Source organism: Lethenteron reissneri, chromosome 44 (genome assembly GCF_015708825.2).
Source record: "Lethenteron reissneri isolate LAM-NWPU_2019-01 chromosome 44, ASM1570882v1, whole genome shotgun sequence".
NCBI classification, from domain to species: domain Eukaryota; kingdom Metazoa; phylum Chordata; class Hyperoartia; order Petromyzontiformes; family Petromyzontidae; genus Lethenteron; species Lethenteron reissneri.
Window position 1 is genome coordinate 11405199 of NC_083822.1, and position 25483 is coordinate 11430681.

General features: G+C 44.1%; 2 protein-coding genes across 6 annotated transcripts; one reads left to right on the forward strand and one right to left on the reverse strand.

Moving 5' to 3' along the window:
• The first annotated feature begins 70 nt into the window (after nt 1–70).
• Nucleotides 71–18025, forward strand: LOC133353508 (radial spoke head 10 homolog B-like). The gene is given in 19 exon segments (XM_061569802.1): nt 71–132; nt 1986–2240; nt 2735–2801; nt 3122–3190; nt 4252–4425; nt 5048–5133; nt 5706–5826; nt 7641–7817; nt 7935–8058; nt 9197–9330; nt 10039–10215; nt 10217–10229; nt 10888–10999; nt 11406–11485; nt 12035–12183; nt 13296–13403; nt 14413–14716; nt 15786–15960; nt 17181–18025. Coding segments are annotated over 18 exon segments (2520 nt in total). The 5' UTR covers nt 71–132; nt 1986–2028; the 3' UTR covers nt 17419–18025.
• LOC133353509 (non-structural maintenance of chromosomes element 1 homolog) lies at nt 17435–25345 on the reverse strand. Of its 5 annotated transcripts, none has more exons than XM_061569808.1 (8): nt 24992–25345; nt 23666–23802; nt 22894–23015; nt 21407–21484; nt 20414–20560; nt 19473–19586; nt 18712–18853; nt 17435–18275 (listed from the first exon to the last, which is right to left on the reverse strand). In XM_061569808.1, exons 2-8 carry the CDS (start codon nt 23787–23789, stop codon nt 18229–18231), a joined length of 774 nt encoding a protein of 257 aa, XP_061425792.1. In that variant the 5' UTR covers nt 23790–23802; nt 24992–25345; the 3' UTR covers nt 17435–18228. The 5 variants fall into 5 exon arrangements, with proteins under 5 accessions (XP_061425792.1, XP_061425788.1, XP_061425787.1 ...); XM_061569804.1 differs by having other exon boundaries at nt 24973–25344; XM_061569803.1 differs by having other exon boundaries at nt 23666–23806; nt 24977–25342.
• Nucleotides 25346–25483: the final 138 nt, after the last annotated feature.

A 25483-nucleotide genomic window follows, 5' to 3' on the forward strand; every position in this document is an offset into this window, starting at 1 on the left:
CGACCAGGCCACGTTGCCGTGGCGACCCGCGACCAGGCCGCGTTGCCATGGCGACCCGCGACGCCTCGCCGTCGGCCATTGCGAGTCACGTGGCGCGTTGCCGTGGGAACGGGAACGGACGCTGCACGCAAAGTACATGGAGTCAGCTGTTACACAGCGCAGAGTACACGGGTTAGCTGGTACACAGCGCACAGAGTACACGTGTTAGCTGGTGCACAGTACACAGAGTACACGTGTTAGCTGGTACACAGCGCACAGAGTACACGTGTTAGCTGGTACACAGCACACAGAGTACACGGGTTAGCTGGTACACAGTACACAGAGTACACGGGTTAGCTGGTGCACAGCACACAGAGTACACGGGTTAGCTGGTACACAGCACACAGAGTACACGGGTTAGCTGGTACACAGTACACATAGTACACGTGTTAGCTGGTATACAGTACACAGAGTACACATGTTAGCTGGTATACAGTACACAGAGTACACGGGTTAGCTGGTACACAGCACACAGAGTACACGGGTTAGCTGGTACACAGTACACAGAGTACACGGGTTAGCTGGTACACAGCACACAGAGTACACGGGTTAGCTGGTACACAGTACACATAGTACACGTGTTAGCTGGTATACAGTACACAGAGTACACGGGTTTGCTGGTACACAGTACACATAGTACACGTGTTAGCTGGTACACAGCACACAGAGTACACGGGTTAGCTGGTACACAGTACACAGAGTACACGGGTTAGCTGGTACACAGCACACAGAGTACACGGGTTAGCTGGTACACAGTACACAGAGTACACGGGTTAGCTGGTACACAGTACACAGAGTACACGGGTTAGCTGGTACACAGTGCACAGAGTACACGTGTTAGCTGGTACACAGCACACAGAGTACATGGGTTAGCTGGTACACAACAGAGTACACGTGTTAGCTGGTACACAGTACACAGAGTACACGGGTTAGCTGGTACACAACACACAGAGTACACGTGTTAGCTGGTACACAGTACACAGAGTACACGGGTTAGCTGGTACACAACACACAGAGTACACGTGTTAGCTGGTACACAGTACACAGAGTACACGGGTTAGCTGGTACACAACACACAGAGTACACGTGTTAGCTGGTACACAGTACACAGAGTACACGGGTTAGCTGGTACACAACACACAGAGTACACGTGTTAGCTGGTGCACAGTACACAGAGTACACGGGTTAGCTGGTGCATACTGCATAGTACACAGAGTACACGGGTTAGCTGGTGCACAGCACACAGAGTACACGGATCAGCTGCTACACAGTACACAGAGTACACGGGTTAGCTGGTGCACAGCACACAGACTATATATCTATATAAAGTATACACTGGGAAAGCAACAGTGAGTATGCACATTGCAGGATATGCACACGCACAGACGCCTGAACATAATGTCGTGAATCTACGGGACCCCTTTTGGCAATATCAAAAGTGTATATATAAAAAAAACTAGAATAAGCCTTACCCTTTGTGGCAATTAAACAAGAGGTGTTTGAGATGTTCAAACACCAAATATGTATACCTATTGCAGGGCATTATTTCGCCATTAACCACACACAATTCTGGCAAAACGTGCAAATAAGCACATGCTCTGATAATAATGTTACATACCGTGTCAACCCATACCCCCCGTATTCTTGTACAGGGAAATTGAGTTTTCAGGTCCATACGGCGGACAGCTGTTTCAAGACGGGCAAAACCTATTTGTCTGTGTTTCTCCCTTGTGATGGGACTTTGTAGGATGAACGTTGAGATGTATAAGGGCACGGGTTGACCAATAAGGTCTGAATTGGTCTGTAATGAGGTAGGGTAAGCGGTTGACAGGTATGTAGAGTATAGTATAGTGTACGCGTTGTCTTCAACACCGATTGTCCTACACCAGATCAAACAGCCTTCTTTTCGCACCAAGCCTCGTCTTGTGTCACTTTGTCGTTTTCAGGAGCTGAGGCAGCAAGTCTCAACTCGGCATTGGCGACGCGACGATGCCGTCCCTGGACGAGGACGACCACCGGCAAGACGAGGAGCAGGATGGAGACGTTGAGCAACAACAACAACAACAACAGCAGCAGCAGCAGGAGCATCAACAACAACATCAGCATGAGGAAGAGCAGGGCTTGGCGAGTGATGGGGATGCGGGCCAGCTGCAAGTGCCCAGCAAAGACATGAGGCCACTCATAGCGCTCATCATTGAGAGGCAAGCAGCAGAAGCAGCAGCTCACGTCAACCCGAGCGGGCAGAACAAAGCGAGGGTGGTCCAGATGAGCATTGAGACCTCCTTTGCCAGTGGCAAGATATAGTAATGTGTTTTTACCCTTTTATCTGGCAACAACACTGATACCTTTTTACAAGGGATCATGTTTGCATTTTGACCACAACACTTGTGGTCAAAATGCAAACAAAAAAGACAACTCTGATCATGTATGCACTGTCCTTGAAATTGATTGGTCCACACCCGAGACAGCTTTTCTTAGAGCCCAGTCTCACGTGGAGTTGAGCGCATTTTGGCGTCATCTATCACTATGGTCCAGATGAGTTTTAGAGAATAGGAGTCACAAGGCATCAGGTCCACCCTGTACAATATACATCGGATTATATATCGTTATACATTGTCATACATTTATACGTATGTAATGCGGATCAATGAATTGCTTATCTCCGAGCGTCATCATCTCTGCATTTTTTTTATAGATTCGAAGTGACAGATGAGAGTGAAGATCAAGTGATCGTCTCTTACCAAGGTGGTAATGTCTATAGCGTAAGTACAAAACAACGGAATAAATAGATGATTCAATCGCTGGATAACTAATCATAAATATCGATTCGAAAAATATATATAACTTTTAAAATATGCAATTTATGCAAAACAAAGTATTATCAATAAAAGTGTATTTTATTTAAATAATTGCACACTTTATAGCGTATTACCGACGATGCAAATAAATAGCATTTTATTCTAATGAATCATAGTTAAAATGATTAAACTGCACCTGAATAAATCTTGCACGCTTAGAACAAATGTATGATGATTATTGTTTGTGATATAATGGACCTCATGGCTTGACATATGTGTTACAGGGTTCTTTCTGCAACAACATGATGCATGGGAAGGGAAAGTACGTGTGGGCAGATGGTGTGGAGTTTGAGGTACTATATTTAAATACAGATTGCTTATTCATACATTATATACACACAAAGCATACAGCACTTAATTAGTGACAAATAACGAAGGTACATATTGGTATACCATATTGTTTACTTAGATTTGAGGTTTTCACTGCCTTGATTACAATTTTATTTTCAATTTTGTTCGGGTTTGACTGCATGTGTCACCAGTTGTTGCTTAAGCCCTTCTACCCGGCCTCCATAGACCAGAGGCAAACGGTGCATTATGAGTGGGCTGGTAACGAGATGATGAATGTTACCAGTGAGTAAAGATGTAATGCTCACAAACTGTGACACTCCACTTGATCTAGACCAGGGGTGTGCAACCAAAACATCAAGAAGAGGCATTTTTTTAGAATTCCGTAAAAAAAAACCCCAATAGTTCAAAATCTGCTGTGCATGTCAAAACGCGATGGTGATCCTTAATAAATAACCTCACGAAACATTCCTTAAAGAGCCGCAGCATGCTGCTGCAGAGGCACAGATTGCCGACCCCTGCCCATGGTAAACTGGACTCCCGTGGTAAACTGAATTTCTATGGTAAACTGGACTTCCATGGTGAGCTGGAATTCCATGGTGAACTGGACTCCCATTGTAAACTGAACTTCCATGGTGAACTGGACTCCCATTGTAAGCTGGACTTCCATGGTGAACTGGACTTCCATGGTGAACTGGACTTCCATGGTGAGCTGGACTTCCATGGTGAACTGGACTCCCATTGTAAACTGGACTTCCATGGTGAACTGGACTCCCATTGTAAGCTGGACTTCCATGGTGAACTGGACTTCCATGGTAAACTGGACTTCTATGGTCAGGGGTCGGCAACCAAAACAACAAGAAAAGGCTTTTTTTTATTTCAAGAGCCACACTGCAGTCCTTAAAGAGCCACCGCAGACACGAAAGTTTTAAGTCAAAATTTAGACAAAGTGGGTTGTGTAGCAGAAGCAGCAGCAGCAACAGCTGCAGATGATACAATTGCATTCACCAATAAAAAACACACAGTTTATGGATATTAACATCTCACCATTGTGACTCATAAACAGGGTGACTTTTGGCTGAATGCAATGGTGGGAAATGGCACCTACCAATGGCCAGATGGAAGCAAGTACACTGGCAACGTGGAGAATGGGGTGAGGCATGGGCAGGGTACCCTGACCGTGTCAAAGCCCTTTGTTTCATACAGTGGACAATGGTATGCCAGCGAGAGACATGGCAAGGTAAGGCTATCATTGTGTTTTTTTTGGTTTACTTTGAAAGTTGTTGATGAAAAGTCTAGACCGAATGTGAACCCAGTTATACCATCAAAAACGCAGATCCGTGAATGGTCGATGGTTGAAGGTGGTGTTTTTACTGGCTTAGTGGAGTTATCTTTGAAATATCAAGGTGATACGGTTGATGTCGTCTCAGCCAATAGCAAGCAGAGCACCAAGAATATATATTCTGGCTGCTGCGGATTTTATTGGAGCAACCAGTTTAATTTATGAATGCAGAAGTGCGTTGAAGCTCATCATCATTGACAGATAATGGGGTGGTTAGCTTGTTATGGAATGGATATAGCACACGATAAATAGCACAGACGAGGCCAATCTCTGAGTTACACCAAACATTAATGGACATTTGACCACATTTACTGACTCTGTGGCATGTACAGTTTGCAACATTACAAATACATGAGTTGGAAATAGATGTTTTTTTAAATTACTCTAGCAAAATATGTGGTTGAATCTGCATTTGTTATTGCAATGAAAAAAATGCTACGTTTGTCAGTATAAGCACCATGTGTTAAGTACTCGAGAGCATTGCTGGTATTTAAAAGTTATATATCATTTTACTCCACAGGGAATTTTGTATTATGATGAGAAAAAGGAGTCTTGGTATTGCGGAGAATGGCATCACAACATGCGACATGGATGGGGAATTAGAAGGTAACGACAGTTGAATGCACCCTTTCCATTATTTGTCATCAAGATGAGCACTCTTACAAAACATTTGAATATAACTTCGGATTTGTTGAACGCTCGTAAATTAAGCGTAGAACGAAGGACACTATAAATGAAAACAAACATAATGTAGCATCTGCTTTAAGCAGTTCACATTTTTCAGAATACTGCCACATACGATTTTTATCAACTTTACAAATTATTTAATTTAGTCTTGTGAAAAGAATAACATTCTAATGGGTGTAATCTTTTGGGGGGAAATGCACAATTCATTAATATTGTAAATGTTGTGGATTTGCTATCCAACGAATCGGCATGTTCTGTTTATGCGACAAACTTTACTAATTGGCTGTGTTGGGTGGTGGCGGGTTTAACGACACATTTATATTTACGCGATGCAACCCAAAAAAAACATTATTAACTCATTCATAATCAATTAATCTTCTCTGCTGCTCAAAATAGCAACTCGTAATGATGGAAAGCGACACAGTGAGAAAAAGATTACACGGTGAGGACGATTTTTTAATTGATAATTGTCCTGTCTTCTCATCCTGCAGGTATTCTTCAGGAAACATATACGAAGGGCAGTGGCTGAACAATGAACGGCATGGGGAGGGTTGTATGAGGTGGGTCACATCGATGCAAGAGTACAATGGCCAATGGAAGCACGGAAAGCCGGTACCGTTGTTCACTCTTTCAGCTTGCGTGCAAATATGTGTTCACAAAACTGTAAAAGGGCATTTATGAAATGTCTAATTTTATGTGGTATGAAGAAGACCCATCGCACAAAATGTGACCAGTTTCACATTCACGAATGCGTTGAGTTTTATTTTACTCTGTAACGAGTTCAGCATGTAATACAAAATCGTAGCCATACACTTGAGCAAGTCCGTGTGTGTGTGTGATCTCTTCTATGGTAAGTTACAATGAATAAGGGTTAAAGTTATGTATTGGGGGTACCGCGGTGGTGAGATGTTAACTACCTTGCCTGGTATACAGGAGGTCGTGGGTTCGACCCCAACTCTGATGTCAGCTGTATGTTTGGAGTTTGCATGTCTCTCTCCCCGTGATCGCATGGATTTTTCTCTGCTCTGGTTTTTCCCCCCACATATAGAATCAACCTGAGTTTAGAGTATTTGGCTGTTATAAATGTCCACATATTGATAAGCCACTTCGTTGAACTATCATTTGCGGCAAGGCCGCTTCTGGAAAAAAGCTACATAGCTCAATGGGCCTTACCTGTTAAAATAAAACATAGTTGAGGTTTTAGTTTTAATAGTTTCTAGTTTAGGTTTTGTAAATTTTAAAACAGCTTAAGGTTGGTCTTGCCACGAGGATTGGGTTTTTGCTGGGCTGCCTGCAGACTTACCGTGCTGTGTCTACGTGATAACATTGGTGGTTTCCTTGTGACACAAAAAGTGTTAATTGCTCCTTACACTTTTTTATTTACAAAATACACACGCTGTAGAAGAAAAACAAGACTTTCTAATAACAAAAAGCATTTTATTACATGTTTAATGCATTGTAAAAAATCACTCATTTGATCTCACCAAAGTGTACTGTGGATATGATCACATGAATATGTTCATTTGTTGAGTAGATTTTATATCATCTATTTTGTAGGCCTTTTTTTGGCCCTATACTGCAAGTTAAAGATTGCAGGCCAGATGATGCACATTAAAATCAGATTGTTCTCTCAGGCCAAGGTAATTTGACGGTAGCATTTCAACAGTTTAAGTCTCGGGGAAAATCTGGTGTTGGACCCTTGTTTAACATTCATCATTGATGTTTGGTTTAGGTCACGTTATAAACAACACATTTGTTTTGAAACCCTCCACGACCCGACAGAGCCTAACAAATTAAATGGTCGTGTTTAACACGCCAATTATTATTGTTTTAGCTAACCGGTAAGTGTAAGAACGATTCTCACAACCAAATGTATCGATTCGCTATGTTTCATTTTAAATCGCATCAAGCATCTTCAGGTCAGAACCCAGGGAGAAAAATCTGGCCACATCAGGACATGGTTAAACCCAAAATTAATTTCGCAAAATCATATGTGCTGCAAAAATGCATTCATTCATTCATCACGCATAGTCAGCGAAGGACCGTTGCCACCAATCGTGTGACCTCTTGTGACACACACCGGTGTCTCGAGTGGTTTGTTTGATCCACGGATCATGCGGGCGACCATGGGGACGGTGCTATTCCAAAATCGTTGTGTGTTAAATTCATCATCATCTTTCCATTTAAAGCTTTCGTGACTGCAGGGATTTATTATGTTTTATTTTTATTATTTTATTATTTCCCTTCTACGTGACTTTACCGAAAGAACCAAGAAGATGAAACGTGTTCATGTCTATGCTCTCTTGTGTTATTCATGCTCTGTGCTGCCAGTCACCTTGCATTACTATAGGCCTTTGGGTCTGTGGCCAGCAGCTGCGATGTGAACAAACCCGAACGTAAAGTGTGCACGTGCGTGTCTTGTGCAGGACGGCAGGGGGACACACAAGTGGCTGGTGAAGCGTGTTGGGTGCTCCCAGTATCCGATGTGCAACGAGTACGATGGCGAGTGGGCAGCCGGGCACCGTCACGGGCAGGGAGAGTTTCTGTACGCGAGTGGGGCACGGTACAAGGGGGAGTGGAGTCAGGATCGCAAGCATGGCTCGGTGATCATCGAAAAACAACCACACTCAATGCATCTTCAAGAACACATACGCACTTAGTTTCGTGGATATGAATTATGCCGTGGAGGAATAACGTCAATGTTTTCGTCTCATTTACAGGGAACGTTTACGTCCAAGAGCGGTCAAATCTACGAAGGATCTTTTGTGGAGGACGTAATGGTAGGATGTTCTCAAAACACTGTGGGTGAGAATGGACTTTCAAGAGCAGATGCATCTCTTCCAAGTAAGGAGTCTCAATGTTTATTCCAGATCCCACAGGCCAGGTCCTGACACCATCATATTCGATCAGGATGTACCAATGTGCCTGCCACCCCGCCTATGTCATTGTATTTTAATTACATTGCCTAACATGAAATAGGTATTACATTTTGATGAGCACTGCCTCAATGCTAATTTGAGAATGGAATCACTCTGCCTTAGGACTCCTGCTTTACAAAATTGTGGCTGTGTCGTTTTTTAAAGTAACATTGATTGTGACAGCCATGTTAATGTTTTATACATAGAAAAACTTACCTACTAATAGTAGAGGTTTTTGTGGGTTAAATCGTGTAAATATAAATGTGTCGTTAAACCCGGCACCACCCGACACAGCCAATTAGTAAGGTTTGTCACGTAAACAGAACATGCCAATTCGTTACTAATACAGCACACCGGTGTGTTGGAGAGTAAATCCACATTTACCAATTGAGTACGACGTTTCGCCAGTAATTACAGCCAGCATCATCAGGCGACGGCCAGATTAGTGGAGAAATCCTCCTTAAATAGAAGGGGTGGATGTGATGGTGTCACTTATGAGCCCCTCACGTCAGAAGTCAGCACTCACTCATAAATGCATATACATGACAATGGGTATCCATTACTGATTGGGTTAATCACATGGTAATTAACGTACACTATGCATGCACATTGGTCGCGAAAGCCTACGTGTTAAACCGACTTACCGACTCGTTCACCTGATATTTTGATGAATCAACTGATTGTTCCGTGCGCTTTATATGTATTGACAAAAAGGCACGTGCAGAAAACTATTGTATAATACTGTACCTGAATTGGTTTTAGATCTTTGTTTATAGTTGTGGAAAATGTAATTAATTAAATGTAAAACAGAGACGTTGATTGCTCATCCAGCACTCACTGATTCACTCCAATCACTTGAAGAAAATTTTATCTCTGATCTCTTACGTATTTACGTATGATGAACTTCTTTCGCACCGTACTTAGCCAACCGTGCTAATCGGAGCGTGCGATTACAACTGTGATAGTGCCGTTTGTTGCTGACCGCCTGACAGTGTTGGCCTTTTGGGTCTGTGCTCAGCAACTGTGATAAAACATATATTAACGAGAATGTGTTTTGTTTACAGCAAAACCTCACTTGGAGGATAAAGAGAGCACTGCGGAGGGAGGGGCAATGCTACAGAGTTCACACGTGGATCTGGATTTGGCACGGCTATTGCAAAAGTTTCCAGCTGACAAGAGGGAAGCCGAGTACACACAGGTACTGGTAACAACTGATTATAGTATTGTCATGTATCCTTTATACCAGTTGAGAGCCCATCGAGATCAAGTCTTTAACGTGTAAATTGCGGCGGTGGCGTAGCCCAGAGAAAGTGCATTCATTGCAGAGGTTTGCGGTTTTTGTGTTTCAGAATTGCTTTTCGTGTTTACAGACTTAGTGCTGCTTGGAAGCATACCTATACTTCAATAGAGATTACCTTTGCTACGGCTATTTTAGTACGAACAATCGACAGGAAGTACAAGAATGGGCTTGCATAATGCGTATGCTAATGTACGTTGATTAATTAACCCCCACCACCCCGACTTCGCGCAAGAAGAGCGCACGAGTGTTGTCACCACATCTACGCCTCTATTTAAGGAATGAAACAGGTGCGCTTCTCCACAAATCTGGCTGTCGCCTGATGAAGCGGGTTGTAATTACTGGCGAAACGTCGTACTCAGATTGTAAATGTTGTGGCTTGGCTCTACAACACACCGGTGTGCTGTGCTAGTGACGTATTGGCCACGTTCTGTTTACGTGACAACCCTCACTAATTGTCTGTGTCGGGTGGTGGCGGGCTAACGACACATTTACATATTTACGCGATCTAACACAAAAAAAGTCTATTATGGATATTGGTCGCAAAAGCCTCGCGACCAATATTAGATTCGAAGCTTTGTTTGTGTTCCCCATTGTTGTCGTCTCCAGGTGCAGTTGGTGGTGCTGCAGCACATGGCAGCACTGCGCAGAACGTACAGCAAATACAGCGGGCTGGGTGTAACGCACTCCCCAGACAACACGTTCATCCTCAGTCGGATGCAGTGGTGGCGTCTCCTCAAGGACTGTCGGGTGCATGTCGAGGGCCCTTCCTTGGCACAGGTCGATCCGTCTGCTTTCCAGTAAGGCACTCACGGACATTGCGATGCCAACACAAAAACACTGGGAGTTGCAATGAGAGACGGACACGGGACACATGCTCGTTTCACAGAGAGGGTGCACTTGGTCGGCTCGTTAGCACGTGTCAGCAAGGGGATCCATATCAGCTACAGGATGAATTCACTGGGTGAGTGAAATCAAATTATGCAGAAGTTAAATTTAGATATAAAGCTTTCGTGACTGCAGGGATTCATCTTCTTGGTTCTTTCGGTAAAGTCACGTAGAATGGAAATAATAAAATAATAAAAAATAATATAACATAACATAACAAAATTATTCTCACGACGTTTCGGCCACAACGCAAACAGGACGGCTGCTTGCGTTGTGGCCAAAACGTCGTGAGAATTATTTCGTTGTTTTATTTTTTCTTATTTTATTATTTCCATTCTACGTGACTTTACCGAAAGAACCAAGAATATGCAGAAGTTGCAAAGGTGATACTAGTTGAATGACCTGGAGGATGAATGGGAAGCTACACACAGACATGTACGTGATTGTGAAGTTTACAAGTAGGCCCAAAGGATATTTGTGAGACGCATACAAATATGGCATGCTGACATTATTATGATGGAATATAAACCTGCTGCATAATGCGTGCTACGTCTTGTTTGTATCCCATAGCTTTTGAAGAACCCCTAGATCAGATCCACTACCCTAATAAACGACTGCTCATGAGGCAATTCTTGAGCAACTTGACCGCCCTGGGATACCACATGTATCACACAGACTACGCGTAAGTCTCCCGATTGCAACATTTTGTCATTTTATGTATCCACAAAAGCCTTGGATTGTGATGTTGGGCAGATTCCTTGTTTAGAACATTTTTCTATTTAATATCTACATCACAATGTCATCATACGGTAGTCTATGTAATCCACCGATACCTATATATATAGTACACACGTTTTATATGATACACAGTTTTAAGCCTAACCCATATCCAGGTTTAATTCCTCACTGAATATTTTTGGTCCAGCTTAGTCATGTGACCAGTAGCGGCTGCCAGAGAGAGATGTACTGCATGTGGTGGGGTGCTCGGTATTAAATATTTTCCGGGTCACAGACCCAGATAGATCCGGCTAAAATTTTACTTCCAGTTTTCCAATGTAATGCTTTATGTTTCGTGCTGTTTTGTGCAGGGGCAAAAGTGGTGAACTGGCCTGGTGTTTGTCACAGCTCATGAATAATGCCATCCTCCTGCACGCATGCACCATCAGGGGTAAACTACCCATTCCACTCCAGTTCCCTTTGCTATTGTGAAGTATATTCTGCTTTCACACAACATTATTGTAACGTTAAGCAAAACATTATTTTATGATAAATTCCACAATGAATAGAGCTTTTCACTTTGGAGAAGCTTCATCTTTTGAAAAGCAAATTAGCTCTTGAAAAACTTTGCCATGTTCTTTAATCACATTAGGTTTATACAGCGTGTCAGATTGTATTAACCCTTTCCCATTCCGAGACCTCTGTAAGTTGCAGGGTGGGTGTCCCGTTCACCGCCGAATCTTGGAACGGCAAGTGGCTCAGCGTTAATTTTATTTAGAGAGGCATAGCGCTGTTGCTTTTAAAGACGTTACTCACCGCAGCGAACTGGAGAAACACGACCGCACTCTACAATAGCTGGCGCCAAACTGTGCCACGCCCTCCCACATGACCTTGTGGGAGCGCCAGTACCGATAGTTATTTATTTAGTTTTTAAAGAAAAACTGATGACGTACACATGTCATCCGAATGGGAAAGGGTTACGTGTCACTGTTGCGTACAGGATCGGTGTTTGGAGAGGCTTGGCGTGCCCAGACTGCTCTAGAGTACGCATCGAAGAGCTGGGATATCTACAGCAGCCTTTGCAAAACCAACTTATATTCCCCGCACGAACCAATTCTCACTGCACGGAACTTCTTGTGGATGCTGCAGGTAAATACGCAGCAAACATGCGCTGTCCTGAGGGTGTGGAGGTATGGCTCTTTATGTCTGTGCTAATAGATGCATAAAGTTTAGGTGTCTAAGGGTATACAGTCCTTTACATTATGGATATCTTTGCAACAAATTTAGAATATATATTTATACGAAGCTTCATTCATGTTTCCAAATCAATATATCGGTCACAACACTTGAGTAATTGTCATTGCACAGAAGTTAACAGCTCATTCTGACTGCAAGGAACCAGGAATTAGCTCTGTACACCCGATATGACCTTCAACCTTGGTGAAAAGAATAAAACGAGAATTTCACTACTGTAATTGTATTGGGTTTAAGAAGCATCTGAACTATCTTGCCATTCCTCTTTGTTTTAGATTTTCGGAGTTTGTTAACATTTTTGTAGAAAATGAAATCTTAGCACACCATTGGAGTGGTCTGGTGGGGATCTAAGCTCTGAAAATGCACTAGGATCTTGATTTGAAGCTTTCGTGACTGCAGGAATACATGTTCTTTGATTCTTTCAGTAAAGTCACGCAGCAGACCATGCTTTCCCACCTGATGACGGACGCTTGTGTTGCGCCCGAAACGTCGTGATTTATTTTCATTTTATTTTATACCTTCGTGACTTTACCGATAGAAACAAAGAGTATTCACTAGGATGTTCAAGTCCACGATCGAGCTATTATAGATGCTTCATATTACACGAATACAAATTACATTTATAGCAAAACACTGCAAAAAAATGCAGTATATATAATCAGAGCAATTCTACCAATCTATTTTTGTTTATGGATTGTTAATATAACCCTCACAATATTTAATTGTATACCATCAGCTGTGGGCCCACCAGGTATGTAGTTCACTGCCCCCTCTTGAGTACGGACACACTTTGACTAAACTTCAGTCTTTTATTGTTACGGCATCATATTTATTTTCCGTGTGGTGCAACACAAAAGCATTGTGATGATTTACAAGTTAACGTTATTTATTCAATTTAGACCTTTATTTATTTTTTGTGTGTGTTTATATATATACAATGTTCATGAACAGTTGTATGTATTTTCCACATATATCCCTATTCTGTGTGGAAATGTATGTTTAACAAGGAATTTAAGCTCATCTCCAAGTCACTCTCAGCAGAAAAAGTCGTGGAGATTTTGAGTCTGGACAATCCGGCAATATCAGATGGGGCGTCCTGCAATCTTCAATACGAGGTATGTCAATTGTGGCCACTTCCATCACACGCTGGCTTTCATATACATGTAGAGCCGACACGAGGTTGGGGGGGGGGGGGTCCGTCCTTTATTTCCCCCCAGTCCACACTTGCCCACAGCCCCCTCTCAATCCGTTCCCCGCCAGAATGCCCCGAGCCCCCCTCCTGTATCTCGCCTGCTCCTCCCTCCTTCCACTGTTCCTGCTCCACTGCCCCCCCCCTCCTTTTGGTAGGAATCCTCTCCATGCCTCTTAACCCACTGTCCATCTTCATTCCTACCCATGACAACAACCGCCATTCGCCACTAAGTGGCGGTGACGGCACCACGACGCTTGTGCCAGGCTATGTGCACTTTGAGGCCACGTGAAGTGTTGAACGCCCGCTGGCAGGAGGTCACGGGGCAGACCCAGATGCCACACGTCGACTGAGATGAATGGCTGACCCCTGACATCCCTTACATACACAAACATTTTAAAACGAAATTATTAAGTGACGTTTTTCGTGGTTAATCCGTGAATATAAATACATTTTATTCTTATGGTATATATTTTCAAACTTAATCTGTTAAATGTGTTAATTGTCACCTGGAGAATCCCTTTAGATGCAACATCTCATTTGCAACGGTGCCCAAGGGTGTCAAGTGATTCATATGTAGCATGAGCCACCCTGCCCACACCCAGAGGGTAACACTATTTCCACAGTTGTATGTTGAACTTCTTTCTTGCCGTACGTAGCCAGCCACGCTAATCGGAGGTGCGGGCGAAGGACACCAAAACTACGCCATTTGACCAGAGGCCAGATGGCGGGGTACTGTTTATGGCAGATCTTGGAGGTTGTCGCATGTTGCCTGTGCTGCAGCTGGCAGGCGGTAGAGCGTTGGCGAGGTGGGGTGGTGGCACATCTTGTGCAATTATACGATGACCATCGCACCTCAAACACGTAATACGTCTGGAAAGTTGTACGGTCGTGAGGTGGATTGATGTGTTCCGTGTTATTTTACTTCCCTATAGCTCACCTTTCTGGAGTTCTTTGAGGCTCTGGCAGTATGTGCCGAGGTGAGCGTGCCGGAAAGGTCGGATGGCCGAACTGCTGTGGAGCCCTGCGCCGAGGCAAACTTGGCTCACAGCTGCAGTGGTGCACGTGCGAGATGGAGCCAGAGGGAATCGGATCCACAGCAGCGATGGGGCCGGTGGAAACTCGAAGAGCCGCAAATGGCTCTGCCAGTGGACAAGAGTCAAGAGTCCACTACGCAAGAATTCACGACGCAAGAGTCATCACAGGCTACAACCCGAGAGTGGAGTCCCACGAATCGTTGTGCGTAAAGTAATTTCACACCCTTTGATTAGCACGGTTGGCTACGTATGGTGCGAAAGAAGTTCAACATACATACACACACGAAGCTCTTTCCAAACATTTTTACGTGCACTTTTTTTTATTCTGGAAAATTGCCCGATGATGCTGGATGTAATTACCAGCGAAACGTCGTGCTCAAATTTTTTTTAATGTTGTGGATTCACTCTTCAACACGCTGGTCGGCTAAAGTAGTGAACTATTCGTCTTTTGTAAACGTGACACATTTTTTACTGATTGGCCGTGTCGGGTGGTGAAGGGTTGCGACACATTTATAAATAACGCGATCTAACCCAAAAACCTTTATAATGAATATTGGTCGCGAAAGCCTACGTGTTAAACTGAATATTCGTTTCGATTTAAAGCTTTCGTGACTGCAGGGATTCATCTTCTTGGTTCTTTCGGTAAAGTCACGTAGAAGGGAAGAAATAAAATAATAAAAATAAAACATAATAAAACAATTCTCACGACGTTTCGGCCACAACGCAAGCAGCCGTCCTCAGGTGAAAACCAGGTCCGTCGAGGCGACAGAGTCTGAATGAAACAGCACACGGGCTTGGAGCATATATATAAGCTGGGCGCATTGTCAATGCGCCCAGCTTATATATATGCTCCAAGCCCGTATATGCTCCAAGCCCGTGTGCTGTTTCATTCAGACTCTGTCGCCTCGACGGACCTGGTTTTCACCTGAGGACGGCTGCTTGCGTTGTGGCCGAAACGTCGTGAGAATTGTTTTATTATGTTTTATTTTTATTATTTTATTACTTCCCTTCTACGTGACTTTACCGAAAGAACCAAGAAGATGAATATTCGTTGTATTGTACTTCTATGCGCCCTGCCTTCACCAGCACTGACCAAATTGTAGGGACAGATAACCGCCACTACCTGTACTGTGTAGGCAGGCCCTAATCTAGCAGTGGATTGAGAAAGGGCTGGAGGTTAGTGATATTTACATTCATATGTCGTAAATGGTATACAAACGTCCGATTAAAATGATTTGAATCGCAGAATGTAATTCATGTTTGTTTTGCAGATGATGATAATACTGTGATTGAAGATGCCTGGAAAAACCAGCTGTCCGCGTTTTTTGTGGAGAAACTGTTTGGAGCATTTGAACGTAACGAGGCCCTGAAGGCTGCGGCCAAAAAGGAGCAAGACCAGGAGGCTGATCGTGCTTACAATGAAAACATCAAGGTCCGGCAGGCATGGTACGTGCACACAGAGGCACGTGCAACGAGGTGGTAAGGTGGCTCAAGGGGTCACAGCTATCACATGTTCACTACCTCGCCTGGTATGCAGGTTGTGGGTTGCATCCCGACACCGACATCTGTATATTTGAAGTTTGCATGTTCTCCCCGTGGTCGCGTGGAATTTCCCCCCGGATCCTCATTTAGAACGACGCGTTTGGAGTATTCAACTGCTGTACATTTCCACGTGATAAGCCACTTTGTTGAGCTATCATTTGCGGCCAGGTCGCTTCTGGACAAACGAGCGATATAGCTCAGTGGGCCTTACCTGGTAAATAAAAAATATAAAGTTTTTTTACTGCTGAGGTCCTGGGTTCAAATCCAGGCAGCTGCCTGTGAATAAACCCAGTGCTCAAGTCGTGTATGTTAATGGTCTCAACCTAGTCATCAATTACTACACGAAAAAAATAATTACTTCATTTGGTTACATTTTGCCTCTGACAATTATATCAGTTTGACCATCGTGTAATGAACCTGATTCTTATATGCAGGGCGAGTATAAAGTACTGCCCTCGACTGCGTGTGGACCAGACGTTCCCCGAAGGGATCTCAGACGTAGTTCTGTCATGTTCGTTTCTGTGGGCCGTTCTCTAACGTGAAGCGTCGTACTGCTCAGAGCAAAAGATCAGAGTGAAATTCTTCATCTCGGGACGTGATGCCGATAGCACAAGCTGGATATAACGGGGGAGGATTACAAAAGATGTAAAATGTGTTGATTTGAAGCTTTCGTGACTGCAAGGATTCATACTTTGTTTTTTTCGGTAAAGTCACGTAGGTAAAAAATCTAAAAAATGATTTAGTTTTTTTCATTTATTTTATTAGATTTTTTTTTATCTACGTGACTTTACCGAAAAAAACAAAGAGTATAAATACATGTTATTTCATTGGTTTGTTCCAATAGATGTATTTAAAGAGCAACATCTATTTATTTATTTAGGTCAAACCTAATGCGGATGTGAAATGTAGTTCTCATGATGGATAGAGGTCATCATCGGCCCTGATCAATGAATGCACTGCTGGATGAATGTCTCCCAAAATCTGCTACCCCCTCTCACAATCTTGCGATGCCTCCATATTTTATTTAGTTGCTTCTGGTTTTAATCGTTTATCTATTTTTATTAATCGTTTATATTTGTTTTTCCCCGCGAACACCTCACGGGTCCCCTGTCTGAATGTACTAGGGAGCAGCGAATGGCTCTGGAGATGGAGGCAATGCACGCTGTGGAACGAGACGGACTAAACGAACAGGGAGCAACTCTCCCGTGGGAAGATGGGGCAATGGTGCGGCCCGATGAACCTCCCAGCAAGGAGCAAGAGAGACCCGCCAACTCCCCAGCTGTTACAAAGTCGACGTCTGCGGTGAAAGTTGCTCTCAACTCGAAGCCACATTCCGCCAAGGACAAGAAGAAAAAGAAGTGACCACATTCGTAGTGCCTTTGATGTATTCTTAATAATGTTTATTTTAAACAGCCTTTATTAAGAAACGTCTCAAGAATATTTTCACAAGGGTCTTGCATAGGAATGTTCGGCAGAAATGTGTTGACCTTTTTTTTTTTCATGTGTTAAGAAATTGGCATTCTGAGAATCCCTATGCATGTAAGGAAACAATGGATACAAGTCAACCAAGGCAGGTTTATAAGACCCACTTGCTATTCTGCTGTCTGCAAACCACCTCAGACGAGCTTGTGAAGGAGTTTCAACACTCAAAATAAGCGATTCAGCAAAAAGTTAAACTACGGTCCAGTCGATTCATGATTTAGTTGACAATTTTATACAAAGGCTTTCAAGACCAATGTTAAGATTCACAACACGCCACAGCCACAGCTGAGCTTCTGGTTGTAATCTCCAGCGAAACAGCGTATACGATTTGTCAAATTATTGTTTGCTTTTCAATGTTCCGGTTTGCTGAAGAACAAATTCACTTGGCACATTTAACCACGTGCTCTGTCGGGTGGTGGGGGGTTATATTTAATCTGAAATTATACCTACATGATCTGACTGAGAAATAAACGAATTATGAATCGTTTGTTTAGATACATTTTTGCTTATGGCGAACTGAATTCAGGATTGATTTTGAAATGTTTTTGTTGTAACATATTTTGCATGAAAAATACTCACTGGAATAAGAACCACATAATGACTTAAAAGTCTCAAATATCCAAAAAGTGTAAAGCACAAGGACGTACACAGTAACCACAACTCGCTGCACCCTCTGTACATCGTGCAGGATTATAGCTCCATGGCATCTGAAGACGTTGAACCTTTGCCTTCATCGTCTGTGGATAACAGAGCAAGTTACAGATAAAAAAATGTTGTCTTCCAAAACCAAAACAATAGCAGCACTGTTAAATGCGGTGGATGTCAACAACTCGGTAAAATAGAATAGTACCTGTCAAATAAGATGGTACAAATATGCGTAGTTAAATCTTTTTTACATGGTTAATAACATCTTTCCAATGATTGCAAACAAACATGCTCTGATCATATACGCATTGTCCTTGAAATTGATTGGCCTTCTTTAGGGCCTAGTCTCACGAGTGTCAGACAGTACAAGGACAATGCACTATCAGAGCATTTCCTTACAAAAGGTTTATTTTTGGTGTTTGAACATCTTAACACCCGTTTTATTGCCAGAAAGGGGTAAAATCTATTCTTATTTTTACGATGCTTTTATGTTTGAAATAATAATGAAAGCTCTTAAGTTACACTTGCATTGTACAGGACGTGCATTGTCCCGGGGCTCGTTGATCCAGGGACTCTTGCAGCGAGGGCACACGCGAGACCGATTCCTCTTGAAGAACTTGGCAGAGCACGGAGCGTGGACCTTCACGCTACAGTTGGAACAGACTTGGCCCTGCAGTTCAGATGGCAAGGGTGGAAGCGGAGGGCAACATCAACAATGTAAATTCTGTCTGTACGTCTGTCTGTCTACAAACTGAGAAATGTGCACGGCTGTAAGAAGAGCCAACCGTTCAATGGTGCCAGCTCGGGGTGCGGAGGTCAATGTATGCCAGCACTTCCATCTCCACACAAGCTATCTCCATTATTTAAACTCACTACTCTAGGGGACGTCTGCCAAAAACGTTACCGAGGTGCAGCGTGTACTCTGGTCATCCTCGCAGCAGCGGCTTCTGGTTGGTTGGCCATCGAACAAAGACGGTCACTGCATCGCGCGCTTTCTGATGCGCTTCTGCGGCCGTCTGGAATGCTCTTCCTTCCGATATTAGGAAACCACTGGAGCTATGCACTTTTACATCTAGATTGAAAACCAATCACTTGAAAACCGCTTTGTGCTTAGCTTGTTGTCCTTTCCCCGCACCTCCGATTAGCGCAGTTGGCGACGCACAGTACTATTAAAACCATTTCTTTTTCACAAGCGATTTTTAAATAAACTAGCACAACAGACGGTCACATTACAGGGTTACGCTGGAAAGATATGCATACACAGGCCTGCGTAAAACACCCAGACCCACCTTCAGAGCGATTTTGTGACAAAGGTAGCAGATTTCAACATTGCCGAAGCGGCTACGAATGAAAGGATCCATTTCAATGAGGCAGCGTGGACTTAAACTTAAATATCCATTTTCCTGCAACAAAAATGCACACACAGTTCTGGGTTACACAATTGCATGCTGAAAATAATTGTTAAAAAGCGTTGTCAGTAGTAAGCGTTGCTTAAACCTCTCCCTTCCGATGACGTATGTAGCCAACCGTGCTAACTGGAAGTGCGGAATGCTAATCAGAGGTGCAGGAAACTCTATACAACTGCATTTACAAACTATTATTTAATACTTTTAAATAAATATTTATTTACGGTACAAATTATTATAATCAATGTTTATTTGTGTTATTATAATTTTAATATATTTAATAGCTTATTTATGCATTTTATTGAGGGTTAATCACGATCATTATCTGCAATTTTTTTGTATTCACGAGCATCTCCGAGGCATATCCCTCACGAATAACAAAAGGCATTCTTTACAAGTCATGAGACTGACAAGAGATGGTCGTAATACCTACCTCTCTGTATCTCCGCTGGGGGCTCTTGTAATCAATGTGATCAAGTGTGGGAAGCAGGAGTGGAGCGGTTGGCGCCCTGCACTACAAACCCGGTGCCACAAGTTAAATTCCTGCTCACGGCCACCACCAGTGACGATTATTATCTGAACCTATCCTGGGGCTCCCCCTAGGTCGACTCAGCCTCAGATGAGTACCTGCTGCGATGCGTAAACATCGCCACTGCGGAGACAAAGGCGGCCAGGCATGGTGCAGGCCACCCAGTCCCTCGTGTGCCGTGCCGGCCTTCATAGGTGCTACTCGCTAACAGCACTTGCTCCTACAGTCTGTTACGGCTACACGGTGGTGGGGGGGGGGGGGTCTTTGTTTGTGATGGCTCTGAGACAGGGGTTACCATGCATAGCCACTTGTCTTGCACCAGGCGCTGCAGCAGCAACTCGGCATTGTCCTTCTTCATCTTCTTGCACTGCAGCTGGTCAACCAGGTTCAGGATGTCCATAGAGGAGGCCATACCCACTCCGCTGTCGACTATTAGCTCCATCTGCTCGCACGTTGCGTAAACACAGAACAACGAAGAGCACCTGTGTATTCATAATCAACGTTTTTGGGTTTAGATCGCTTTATTTATAAATGTGTCGTAACCCTCCACCACCCGACACGGCCAATCAGTAAAAAAGTGTCACGTTGACAAAAGACAAATTAGTTCACTGCTTTAGCCCACCGGTGTGTTGAAGCGCGAAACCACAACATTTACAATTTGTAAATGTTGTGGTTTACAAATTGTAAATGTTGTGGTTTCGCGCTTCAACACACCGGTGGGCTAAAGCAGTGAACTAATTTGTCTTTTGTCAACGTGACACTTTTTTACTGATTGGCCGTGTCGGGTGGTGGAGGGTTACGACACATGTATAAATAAAGCGATCTAAACCCAAAAACGTTGATTATGAATAATATTGGTCGCGAAAGCCTACGTGTTAAAGCACCTGTGTAGCTTGTGTAGTGACACCTGGCCCAACATTAGTGCCTTTGTCGTTTATATTATAACAATTAGCACTGCCCGCACATTTGCACGGGATGTAACTCAAGTGAACTGTAAGTGACATGGATTTCTTGTGATTTGTTTCCCAATGACACTCGCTGGCCTACTTTCAATTAACAACAATATTACATTAATAACACAACCATGGAGAGACTTGCTCACACTCCAGGAATGTGAAATTGCCACTGCTCGTCCACGGCAGCCAGCAGAGGTGGAAACCATCCAACCAGCACTTGCTGGAACAAGATGATACTGCCGTCTGGTCCACAACCCTGTGAGCAAGCTGTGAAGGGGATAACCGTGCAAGTATGATGCTGGAACTTAATATTCTACCACCACCACACTCACTGTTTTGTTGAAGAGTTCAAGCTCAACCTCTGAGTAATCAGAAGCCAAGAGAGTGATTTCATTTTGTTCGATATTAATCTGAGAAAGGAAGACAGGCACAGCAACGTTGTTACGCTGTTGTGTTCAACGTATGTTCAGTCGCGCACATAACTAAACATGCATGAAAATCAAGACAATACACATTTTCAAGTAAAAGTAGGATATCAGGAAAATTCGAATCAGTCCGTTTTTTTCCGGGTAAGGCCCACAGCGGGATTTGTGGTTGCACTCGCATACACAGTCTGTTCTCCTATAACGCGGTAGTAGTTACGTCCCCGAAGAACACCGTGTTATGGAAAAATCACGTTAGAATAAATCATGTATAATATAGGGTAAGGCACAGTCCGCGATAACATGTGAGATGCGTACGCAGGCTGAACAAAGACTGAGGCACGTGGATAGCATCGAGAATAATCCCGCTTGTTCCTACTCGTGAGATGTCGTTCTGTTCACTCGATCGCATTATATCCAAGTCACATCCGCATTATAAAATAAAGTGTTCCCTAATACATTAATCGGGTTATATTCAACTCACATTATGACAACACGCGGTGTTATAGGAGAACAGGCTGTATTTGATACCACGGCTCGGACATTAAAAACAATTCAATCCAAAAGACAGATTCCCTCTTTTACACCCCTCTTAAGGGGTGGCTCTCGGTATAAAAAAGTTTGCCTTGAAAAAACTGTTAACTATTTGTATTTTACCAGGTAAGGGGCCATCCATTTAGTACGTACGCAAAAATTTGTCAAAACTTGACCCCTCCCTCCCTCCCTGTACGCGCGCATACTTTTTACACCCCCCCCCCCCCACCTGCGTATGTACGCTTGACGCAACCCCCCCCCCCCCCACCGAATCCTATAGAACGGCCGATATTTAATCCATGCAGAAACGATCAAGGATTAATAATATTCACGTGTTTTAGCAAACAGATAGTCCACCACCGGACTATCCAACTCATTTGAAGGCCACTGTAGACAAATTATTATCGAGGCTTCAACACCCCCCGTCTCCTATGCGTATGTACATTGTCAGTAGACCCCCCATACGCAAGCGTACACAATTGGGTTAAACCCCCCTACCTCTTCCATGCGTACGTACTAAATGGATGGCCCCTAAGGCCCACTGAGCTATTTCGCGCTTTTTCAGAAGTGACCTGGCCACAAATGACAGCTCAACGAAGTGGCTTATCACGTGGACATTTATAGCAGCTAAACACTCTAAACGCACGGCGATTCTAAATGTGGAGGGAATAAACGGAGGGTCTGGAAAAAAATACACGTGACCACGGGGAGAGAGACACGAAAAAATCCAAATATACAGCAGGCGTCATGGTCGGGATCGCACCCACGAACTCCTGTATACCAGGCGAGGTAATAAATGTCTGGCCACTGTGGCACCCAAAAAGGCCAAGCTCTTCCAACAGCAGTGTCTGCAGGTGACTCACCAAGGCGTAGTGCGTTTTCCCATCCTCCTCGGAGGTTCCCTTTTGGATAACCATGAAGAAGGGCTGGATGTGGTTGTTGATAACGCCAATAAATGCATCCAGCTGGTCATGTGCATAATGTTCTGCGAAAAAAAGACACGCATTTCGGGAAGCATTCAGTTGCATAAAGTATAAGAACATGGAAAGAAAAAAACACCAATGTGAAATATTTATCATTAAAGTTCGATGTCATTATTTGTTCCCACTGGGTTCGACGCTTTACATAAATGACACATTTGCTCCATACATGTGCTAAACACAGAGACCATGTTCTCACCATAGACCTCCCAATTGACAACAAAGAAAATTGCCCTTCAATAAAACAACTCTAAAATCAGAAGTGCCCGACAGCATCCGTTGATTTAACCATCTTGGCTGCCAAGTGTTCAGAGCCACCGAAAACAAACAGCCCTCATCTTGTAGAACCATACATAGGCTGTGTTTCATGCTGCCCAATAAGACTTAAGAGATTGTTCTTGAGAAGGAAAAAAATACCTTAAAGTTATGGTCAACCTATGGGTTAATAAATTGTAAAAAAAACAGCCGCTTGAGAACATCTAAGTGCAGGGTAATCGTAGACAATTTCTTGGAACCAAAAAGTTTGTGGACGGAGTCTAGAAGAACCTTGGCTGGCTTACAGACATATGCCACCACCGCCGCCCAGCTAAAAAAAATCTTGGAACTGAATAGTAGAAGATAAAGCGTCCAACAAGTTATTGAGTTTGGCCCTCACCTTTAAACAGGCGGCAGCATTCATTGTGCACTTTGACAGAGCTGGCAATGTCCAGGCACCCGTGCGCCATCATTTTTTGAAGGAACAAGCGGTGGCTGGAACTCATTCGTCCTTGCGCTTCCATGACGCTCAAGCTCCTTCCTGCCGGGCAACACATTTTTTCAGACAATGGGAGAAAGCTAATTTAATTAAACGCAGAAATTAAAACGCTAATCACGTATTCACCAGGGCTGGTATCATCCTGGGTTTAACCCAAGCTGGGTCGTGCACGGTACTGCTAGATCTGGACACAGTCCCATCGGTGAGCTACTTGGGCAGGCGAGGCTGCGTTGGCTGGGGTCACGTAGCCCGCATGCCAAAGCAGCTTCTGATCGGCCGGATAGATGGGGCTAAACGTGCACGGAAAGTGATACGAAAGGATCTAGAGCTGAGTGGACTTGCCGATGACTGGTACCAGCGGTGGTCAACATCGGCCTCTGTGTAGGAGGCTCGTGAAGGACGCTGCTGCTTCTGCTGCTGGGCAGTCGGAGGCAGTCGTCCTCCAGCAACAACGGAGGTCAGAGGGCATGCAGCAATCAACGTTTTTGGGTTAGATCGCGTTATTTATAAATGTGTCGTAACCCTCCACCACCCGACACGGCCAATCAGCAACAAAAAAGTGTCACGTTGACGAAAGACAAATAGTTCACTGCTTTAGCCCACCGGTGTGTTGAAGCGTGAAACCACAACATTTACAATATTTGAGTACGACGTTTCGCTGGTAATTGCATCCAGCATCATCGGGCAATTCGCCAGAATGGTGTCGGGTGGTGGAGGGTTACGACACATTTATAAATAACGCGATCTAACCCAAAAACGTTGATTATGAATTATATTGGTCGCGAAAGCCTGCTACGTGTTAAACTGGCATGCAGCAAGTTGGCACTGTGGGGGGTACAGCTGGTGCATCTGCCGGTCATCTCAGTCAAGTCAACCCATGGCACCCACGGGGTCTGTCCCATAACCTCCTGCAAAGCAGCGACCCTTGGACACACCACGTGGCCTAACGGTGCACCTAGCCTGGCACAAGCGCCGTGGTGATGGCACCTGTGTGCCTTACAAACATTGCCAGGCTTACGAGTGTCGGTCGTTGTTGTTGTTATCAGGCTGCGAGTGGCCGCTGGAATGAAAGGCCGCGCTCGTGTACACTGTAACTGTATATTCTAAAGTAACAAATATAAACATAAAGGCCGCCTTGAGCGAGAGGCGACGAAACGAAGACGAAACAGCGCGACCGATTTGCCACGTGCCCGAGTGGTTGTGGTCACGTGCCTGAGTGGTGGTCACGTGCCCGAGCGGTGGTGGTGGTCACGTGCCCGAGTGGTGGTGGTCACGTGCCCGAGCGGTTGTCACGTGCCCGAGTGGTGGCGGTGGCCACGTGCCCGAGCGGTGGTCGAACTCTCTTGGCGCAGTCCGATGGTCGTCGAACTCTGAGCGGCTGTTGCTGTCGTCAGATCAGAGGGTTTCCCCCCCACCCCGCCATTCACTTCCGTTTCTTCGCAGACACACACAGCGTGCCTGCTCTCACATTCTGTCGTGCGCGGGTGTTTGGTTGTGACATAATGTCTGTGGCGAAATGGGATTTGTCAAGTTTGGCGGTGTGGAGATGAAATAGGAATGTGGCACAAAACAGAGGAATGGATTTGAAAATTTACTATCCACCCCCTGTGACAACCATGACAGTGGTTTGACCCAATTCAGAAATACCCCCCCGTGAAAGGCATGACAATGGTATGACCTGAATTGCGTTATTGGTTACGTGGACCAGACTGGCTTGAG

Coding starts and splice junctions, on each gene's coding strand:
- LOC133353509 (XM_061569808.1), bottom strand. CDS start 23,789: ATGGAAGCGCAAGGACGAATGAGTTCCAGCCACCGCTTGTTCCTTCAA. Junction 23,016..23,665: donor ATGCTGCCGCCTGTTTAAAG/GTGAGGGCCAAA, acceptor TTTTTTTCGCAG/AACATTATGCACATGACCAG. Junction 18,276..18,711: donor CAATGCACGTCCTGTACAAT/GCAAGTGTAACT, acceptor TGTTATCCACAG/ACGATGAAGGCAAAGGTTCA.